General features: G+C 49.6%; 1 protein-coding gene across 1 annotated transcript; it reads left to right on the plus strand.

The window, feature by feature from the left end:
- The first annotated feature begins 282 nt into the window (after positions 1–282).
- Positions 283–5,584, plus strand: IFI30 (IFI30 lysosomal thiol reductase). The gene is made up of 7 exons (XM_060295542.2): positions 283–492; positions 1,514–1,696; positions 1,782–1,856; positions 2,106–2,198; positions 3,016–3,168; positions 3,349–3,402; positions 3,487–5,584. The coding sequence occupies exons 1-7, from the start codon at positions 376–378 to the stop codon at positions 3,547–3,549; spliced, it is 738 nt and encodes a 245-aa protein (XP_060151525.2). The 5' UTR covers positions 283–375; the 3' UTR covers positions 3,550–5,584.
- The last annotated feature ends 3,421 nt before the right edge of the window (positions 5,585–9,005 follow it).

The following is a 9,005-nucleotide window of genomic DNA, read 5'->3' on the forward strand; positions in this document are numbered from 1 at the left end:
CCTATCTCTTGGTCTCTCCGTGTCTCTGTCTCTAAGCCCCCGCCTATCCTGCGCCCAAGGTGCTAAAGCCCCAACCTCACAGGGCTGGACGGGGCTGATTACAGGGAAGTGTCGGGGAAGATCGAAGGGCAGCCCGTTGTCCAGGGGATTGGGGGCCCAGAACCTGGCGGGCGGTGGGATGAGGGTGGGGTCGGGGTGGAAAGAAAGACCCAGAGAGAGAGAGAAAGTAGAGATCCCTGGAGACGTCAGCCCCGGCCCCCGAGAGGCGTGTGCACCGGGAGGCGGGTCCGGCCTGGGGGCTGGGCCACCGCCTGGTTAAAGGCGGCTTCCTCCCCGGAACGCTGCTCCCGCCGTCGCACTTTCGCCCCCACTGTGATGGCCTCGTCGCCTCTCCTGCCGTTCCTGCCTCTCCTGCTGCTGCTGCTGGAGGTCGCCGCTGCGGCGCGGGCGTCCCCGCTGGAAATACTCCCCGAGGGGGCGGCCCCCTGCGAGGTAGAGAAGGCGACGCGGCGGTCGGGCCGGCGGGGACCAGCGCCCGGGCGAGGTGCGCGCGGCTCCTCCCGCACCCCAGACTTCGACGGGGATGACCGGGGTCCGGAGGGGACGCTGCCCGGGTCGGTGCCGGCCGCCCCACCCCCCACCCCCGCTTCAATCCTGACACTTTGGCCATACTTTCCTTTCCCTTTCCGTTCCCTAACTGGAGTCTGAGTCGCTCAGCTGTCCCCCCACCCCATCCCCCCGCAACTCCCCCCGCCCCCCCAGGGTGCATTGAGCACCTACTATGTACATCTGGAGCAGGAATCAGAGTCTCCTCTTTTAGGCCAGGGGAAGCCAGACTAGCTACGCGGCTTGCGCGTGGCCACCGCATTTATTAGGGGCTCCTTATTGGGTGCATTTCGGCCGGGGAAGAGCTCGCGTGCTCCTGGTGCGGAGTAAGCAGATGCCCTGGACGCTGACCGACTCGCTCACAGACGCGACCGCCCGCCACCCCTCAGCTGTAGTCGGAAGTCAACACCTATTAGGCGCCGCCTCTGCAGTAGCCTTGGGAGGGGTTCAGTGGGCCCGTTGAGAGGAAGAATAAATGAGTCAAGCGGGTATGTAGGGCCTTGCTCAGCTCAGGGCCAAGGCTCTAGGGATGAAGTGGAAACGAATGAGCCTGCCTTAGTGGTATGCCTCATGAGAAGGCAGGATTGCGGCAGAGACCAGAAATGTGCATGCCTTGAATTCTTACTGCATGGCGTCCCCTGGGTGAGGAGTTTCACGTCACCTGGAGGAAGAAAGCAAGACTTGTGCATTCATTAACTGCCTACTGTTTGCAAATCTTTGTCACATCCATTCTGCAGACAGACTGACATTTAGGAATATTTAGGAATGCCATAAAGTCTCAGAGTCAGGATTCCACCTGGCAAGGTCTGGAAGGAGTGTGAGATAGAGCACCTACTGTTTGCAGCTCCCTTCCTGCAAGAGAACCAAGCAGAGCTGCATTTGAATCACATCCCTCCCTTCCATGCAGGCCGGTGAGCTGTGCCTGCAGGCGCCCCTCTGGAAGTCTGACCCTCCGCCCATCAACGTGAGCCTCTACTATGAGTCACTGTGCCCCGGCTGCCGGTACTTCCTGATCCGCGAGCTCTACCCGACGTGGCTGATGGTCTGGGAAATCCTCAATGTCACGCTGGTGCCCTACGGAAACGCTCATGTGCGTGGGTACAGGTGAAACTGAGGCCCGTGGCCAGGGGAAGGGGGTCGGGGGGGCAGCCAGCACTCACCCCACTGCTTTTCAGGAACAGAACATCAGCGGCAGGTGGGAGTTCACGTGCCAGCACGGCGAGCAGGAGTGCAAGCTTAACAAGGTGGAGGTGAGCAGCACCCGGAGTTCCCGGGGGGGGGCACGAGGCTGGGGAGACTGCCCACCATAAGGAAAATGGAATCAAGGCTCACAAGGGATGGACTGCAACCAGCTCCGTCCCTTGCCTGTGCGCCTCCACTTAATCACGTCTTCATTCTCCGCTTCATTAGTGGACACTCGTGGTTATTCCCGGAGTGGTCTTGGGGTGCTCTGGGCCACCCTCACATCCTTGCCTGTCCCCCCCCACCCCGCCCACCAGGCCTGCCTGTTGGACCAGCTGGAAAAGAGCGCGGCCTTCCTGACCATTGTCTGCCTAGAGGAAATGGATGACATGGAGACAAATCTGAAGCCGGTGAGCAATGCCCCTCACTCAGCCTGGGTCGGAGGGCCCTGGCCTTCCTGCATCCAGACAGACCCAGGTTCAAGTGCTGGCCACGACTACCACTCTCCGTGCAGCCCCAGGAAAACAGCCTCCCCTCTCGAAGCCTCGATCTCTGAAACGAGAGAACGAAGATCTTCTGGGGTCGTGGGTAGATCAGGGAGGGCTTCCTGGACAAGATGGCTCCGAGCTGGGCTCGGACAAACAGGAATGTGCAGGGACACAGATGGTGACCCTTCTCTGGGGTAAGGAGATGACAGGACAGGCCCACTTAACTCCCTGGGGGGTTATGAAAAAGAACTCCCAAAGGAGTGACTCATCTGCCCTGATTGATTATTCATTTATCAAACATCTGGGCTACCCAAGAGACCTGAGCCACCCTGAGACACCTCCAGGCCCTGCAGAGTCATAGTATGGAGTGCAAAGGATGAGGGGACACTCAGGAGACTCAGGGGAAGGGGAAGGAAAAGTGCTCCTGGCAGAGGGAAGAGCAAGTACGATGCTCTCAGGAAAATAAAACACTATAGGGCTCGGGCTGCGGGTCTGGTCTTATGGGAGACAGGAGCAGCCTGAGCCCCTGCCTTGGGGGCCTCCACTCAGGGATGTATTAAGCACCCATTGTTTATGGGTATTGCTGCGTCCCTGTGAACCCAACTGTCTCCTGTTGCTAGTGAGGAAACAAAAGCTTGGCTTGGGTTGGGGGGTGGTGCTAGTGGGAGGACCGTTGGGGAGATAACAGGGAGGAAGCTGAGACAATACCCCAGCCGGCCAGCTCCCCCTCTGCCCTCAGTGCCTGCAGATCTATGCTCCGGAGGTGTCCCCTGACTCCATCATGGAGTGTGCCACAGGGGACCGTGGCATGCAGCTCTTGCACATCAATGCCCAGCTCACGGACGCTCTGCAGCCACCCCACGAGTATGTGCCCTGGGTCGTCGTCAATGGGGTAAGAACTCTTGCAGCTCTCAGGTCATCCCCCAGGCAGGGACTGGGTTGATGGACGTGACCCCTGGGCTGGGAGGCAGGAGGCAGGGGCCAGACTTGGGGCCATTTGCAGCCCCTTCTGGGCCGAGCACGGGTCGGTTGGGGCAGGTGGGACTTATGACCTCCTGTCTTGCTTGTGCAGAAACCCATGAAAGAGAAGGACCAGCTCTTACACCTCGTCTGCCAGTTGTACCAGGTAAGCTAGACAGGGAGCAGAGGGACTCAGCTGGTGGGGGCAGGGTCTCCTTTCAGGACCCCAACTCGTGGCCATCTCCTCCAGGGCAAGAAGCCGGATGTCTGCCAACTCATAGCCAGCTCCCACAAGGAAGTCTGCTTCAAGTGATGGCCGGTGCCCTGGGAGGGAACTGATGCAGGAAGAACAAGATCCCACCTGCCCTCATTTTTTGATCCCTGACTCAGCAGCCACTACTTATCATCCAGATAACTTCTACACATTCCACGAAGCCGAGACCCAAAATTCTGCCCTGAGGTCAAGAATCTCGCCCCACTGAGAACGGTGCTACACTGAAACTAGTTCAATAAACACTTCTGGATGTTGTGGTTCATTTGATAAGTCAGCAAATCCCCTTTTCCTGGATCTGCACAGTGCTGGAATCCCTGAGAAGCCCCCTGTCCAGGGGATGCAGAGCCAGACAGACATTCCTAGTCCCATGGGGGCAGGGATGGGCTAGAGGGGGAGGCACCAGCACTAGAGAACCCAGAGGAGGAGTGAACGTTCTGCATAGGGAGGAGGGACATTGGGACTGGTGTTTTGAAGGGTGACTAGGAGTTCATTGGGCAGAAAATGTATTTATTAATTCAACAAACATCCCTAGCTCCCCTTTTTTGTTGCCTCACATTGGGTGTTATGGGTTAAGCCAGAGAATGGTAACTGGAGCCAGGCAAGGCCAGAGGATGGGGCAGGGACCTTGTCTGGGGAGTTTGAAAGAATATGTTCACTGGGGGGGAATCATGGCGTTTCAGGGAAGGGGAACCAGTGTAAAAAGGCCCAGACAGCAGCAAAATCAGGAGTTAGAATGGCAGGCTGAGGGACTTCCCTGGTGGCGCAGTGGGAATCTGCCTGCCAATGCAGGGGACACGGGTTCGAGCCCTGGTCCGGGAAGATCGCACATGCCGCAGAGCAACTAAGCCCGTGCACCACAACTACTGAGCCTGTGCTCTAGAGCCCGCGAGCCACAACTACTGAAGCCCACATGCCCTAGAGCCCGTGATCGTCAACAAGAGAAGCCACCACAATGAGAAGACGGCGTACCGCAGCGAAGAGTAGCCCCCGCTCTCCACAACTAGAGAAACCCCACGCGCAGCAACGAAGATCCAACTCAGCCAAAAAATTAAAATAAATAAAAAAATAAAATCTCAAAGAAAGTCCTTCCTTGACAGGTTTCATGGGATTTGCCCTGATTATTTTACACAGGTGCAGCAGGTGTTCAGTTTGCTTTACTGGAAGTTTCTGTAAGGAATCTCAGGGTGGACTTCTAAAAGCCTCTATCATTTGTTAACTGGAGATAACAACTCGAGTTTCACCTGCAGTTTCATCTGTGCCTTTTGGTGAATTTCTCTCTTCTTTGATGTCCTCAAAGTATGGCAAGGATCTTGGTTGGCCAGGCTGGACCTGTAGGGCTGACCCTCAAGCCAGGGACAAGCCAGTTTTCCCGTGAGGGTTTTGTAAGCACTGGCTCCCAAAAGTCCAACTTAGTTTCTTGAAACTGGCTGGTGAAACTGTATCTGGAAACAGTCTGTCTTCCAGGAGGTGGAGCTTAATTCCACCCCCCCCCCCAACACTCTAGCCCTGAGAGTGGACTGGATTTTGGAACTCAATTCCAAAGAGTAGGGAAAGGGAGAAATGGTAACCTGACAGTGGAGTAGAAACACCTGGCAGACGTCCCTTAATCACGTGAGCCAGCTGAGCCTCACGTGACCCTGGTTAACATCATGTGATCCGAGTTAGAGGCACTGGGGTAAATCACGTGATATCACACGCACCATCTGACGCAAGGAGGACACCACCTCTGTGGGATTCTCCCCAAAAACCCAGAACCCCAGTCTAACCACAAGAAAACAACACCCGAACCAAGATGGAGGGACATTCTACAAAATGTCCCACTGGTCCTCTTCAAAAGTGTCAAGGTCATGAAAAACAAGAAAAAACCCAGAAAGAATCACAGACCAGAGGAGCCTGAGGGGATGACTAAACGCAATGTGGTGGGATCGTGGCCAAGTTCACACTTGAATGAGTAACTGGAATTAGGATTGATAATGCTGTCCTGTGGTTCCCTAACATCAGCCAATGCACCTTCAGGAATCTGCCAAATAGAATTGTATCACAGGGACTTCCCTGGTGGTCCAGTGCTTAAGAATCTGCCTTCCAATTCAGGGGATGGGAGTTCGATCCCTGGTCGGGGAACTAAGATCCCACATGCTGCAGGACAACTAAGCCCGCGCACCACAACTACTGAGCCCACGCTCTCTTGAGCCCACACACCACAACGAAAGATCCCACGAGCTGCAACTAAGACCCAAACGCAGCCAAAAATAAAATAAATAAATAAATACTAAAAAAAATTTTTTTTAAAGAAATGTATCACAGAGCTAAAAAATACAACCAAATACTGAATGTAACAAAAAAGAAGCAGAGTGGCATGGACATATATACACTACCAAATGTAAAATAGATAGCTAGTAGGAAGCAGCCACATAGCACAGGGAGATCAGCTCGGTGCTTTGTGACCACCTAGAGGGGTGGGATAGGGAGGGTGGGAGGGAACGCAAGAGGGAGGGGATATAGGGATATATGTGTATGTATAACTGATTCACTTTGTTATGAAGCAGAAACTGACATACAATTGTAAAGCAATTATTCTCCAATAAAGATGTTAAAAAAAAAAAAGCAGACCTCACAGATATAGAGAAGAAGCTAGTGGTTACCAGTGGGGAGGGGGAGGGGAGAGGGGCAATATAGGGGTAGGGGATTAAGAGGTAGAGACTGTTAGGTATAAAATAAGCTACAAGGATATATTCTACAACACGGGGACTATAGCCAATATTCTTTTTAATTGTATTTTATTTATTTTATTTTTGGCTGTGTTGGGTCTTTGTTGCTGCACGTGGGCTTTTCTCTGGTTGTGGAGAGCGGAGGCTACCCTTCGTTGCGGTGCGCAGGCTTCTCATTGCGGTGGCTTCCCTTGTTGCAGAGCACGGGCTCTAGGCGCGCGGGCTTCAGTAGTTGTGGCATGCAGGCTCAGTAGTTGTGGCTCGCGGGCTGTAGAGCACAGGCTCAGTAGTTATGGCGCATCGGCTTAGCTGTTTCGTGGCATGTGGGATCTTCCCGGACCAGGGCTCGAACCCGTGTCACCTGCGTTGGCAGGCGGATTCTTAACCACTGTGCCACCAGGGAAGCCCAATCTTTTTTAAAAAAATATTTATTTATTTGGTAGCACCAGGTCTTAGTTGTGGCAGGTGGGCTCCTTAGTTGTGGCACGCAAACTCTTAGTTGTGGCATGCATGTGGGATCTAGTTCCCTAACCAAGGATCGAACCCAGGCCCCCTGCATTGGGAGCGGGGAGTCTTATCCACTGAGCTGCCAGGGAAGTCCCACCAATATTTTATAATAACTACAAATGGAGTATAACCTTTAAAAGTTGTGAATCACTATATTGTATACCTATAACATATCATATTATACAACTATACTTCAATTAAAAAAAAAGAAATGCATCACAGTGAGGGCACTAACCAAGCTCCTTTTTAATTAACTGACTAGGGTACTTATGCCTACAAAATCCCTTCTAAAAATTAACACAACACTGTAAATCAACTATACTTCAGTAAAATAAGTTTTTAAAAAATCCCTTCTACAATACAACATAACGTCATATTTGCATTTTATCATATTCACAAGTTCTACCTACACTTGAGGAGGATGTACTGGTGTACATCTGAGGCAGAAATCTTGGGGCCATATCTTAGAATCCTGCCTCTCACACCTCCTGGTGTAGAAAAATACAACAAAACATAGTGAGAAGTAAAAGCCTTCTGAATTACAGACCAATAGGTATGCAGACAGAGTTTAGTGGCTCCAAATCTAAAATTCCAACCATGGTTCAAGAGGAAACACGGTGTAGGGGAAATAAAATTTAGAATTTGATTTTGGGAAGTTTGTCCAGAATGTCAAAGATTTGAACACTAGGTTAAATTGAACACTAGGTTAAAGTAACACTAGGTTAAATGAAACAATACTTAGTTACCTATTTAACCAAAGTGACAATAAAAGATGTGACAGGCAAATACAGTAACATAATAAAAGAAAAAGCTCCAGCTCTTTTGAGACGACTCAGTTTTCCTAATTAAAGACTTGATAAAGACAACATTTTGATAAAACAGAATCTTTGTTTTCTATATGAATTACTTAACAGGTAAAGAAAAATCTCTTACAATAATCCAAGAAAATGTTATTCTTTTAACAGAGAAAGAAAGTCAAATTCTAGTTTTGCATAGTCACATTATTGATATTAAAGCTCATTGTTGATAACCAACAAGGACCTACTGTACGGCACAGGGAACTATACTCAATATCTTGTAATAACCTATAATGAAAAAGAATTTAAAAAGGAATAGATAGGTATATATGTATGTATAACTGAATCACTTTGCTGTACACCTGCAACTAATGCAACATTGTAAATCAACTATATTTCAATAAAAACAATTTTAAATAAAGCTCATTTTTTAAATTCTTATAATAATCCATTTAATTTTTGCCAATTTGACCACACAAGATAAGATTTCCTCTTTCTCCCTCTCCAACTTTCTAAATCCATTTAGGTTTTTCTCCTTTATTTTCCTCTTTTGTATTTTGAGACAATCACTAAATACCCTTAAACAAGGACAAAATTACTCTTCTTTTTCCTTCCTAAGAACGCATCCTTGGACTTCCCTGGTGGCTCAGTGGTTAAGAATCCGCCTGCCTATGCAGGGGACAAGGGTTCAATCACTGGTCCAGGAAGATATCACATGCCGTGGAGCAACTAAGCCCGACTGCCACAACTACTGAGCCTGTGTGCCACAACTACTGAAGCCCACGCGCCTAGAGCCTGTGCTCCACAACGAGAAGCCACCACAATGAGAAGCCCGCGCACCGCAACGAAGAGTAGTCCCCGCTCGCCGCAACTAGAGAAAGCCCATGCACAGCAGCGAAGACCCAACGCAGCCAAACATAAATAAATTACATTAAATACTTGCTAATTAAAAAAAAAAAGAGCGCATCCTTCATACCTCATACTCTTTCCTGCAGAAACGCATCTTATTTTCCATGCACACTTCACATACAGAGTTTTTTTTCTGTAACTTTATTATTCCTAGCAGTTTCATTTACTTACATTGATTATAATTCATAACCCTAAGTTCCAGTGAAAACTAGGAAGCAAGCAATTGTAAACTGCCTGTGGCCATACCAACATTCTATAGTAGATTAGCAAATTTATGAATACATCATTTCATAATTTCTAGAAGCATATGCTTCCTTATAATACAATTTTTTGATGTGGCAAAGGACGTGTTTACTAACGGAAACATCACTAGTCCCTTTGTAAAAGTTAAGAAGCCAACGAGATAAACTTATGTTTAGTGATTAATATTTCAGTATTTTCTCATATTTGAAGATTATCTACATATTCAATGAATATCCACCATTTCACTTAACTTAGTATAAGGTTTCAAGTTTCCAAAATGATTCTGGAAACTTTTTTTTTTTTTTTTTTTGCGGTACACAGGCCTCTCACT

The sequence above is a fragment of the Globicephala melas genome, chromosome 3 (genome assembly GCF_963455315.2).
Source record: "Globicephala melas chromosome 3, mGloMel1.2, whole genome shotgun sequence".
Lineage (NCBI taxonomy): Eukaryota > Metazoa > Chordata > Mammalia > Artiodactyla > Delphinidae > Globicephala > Globicephala melas.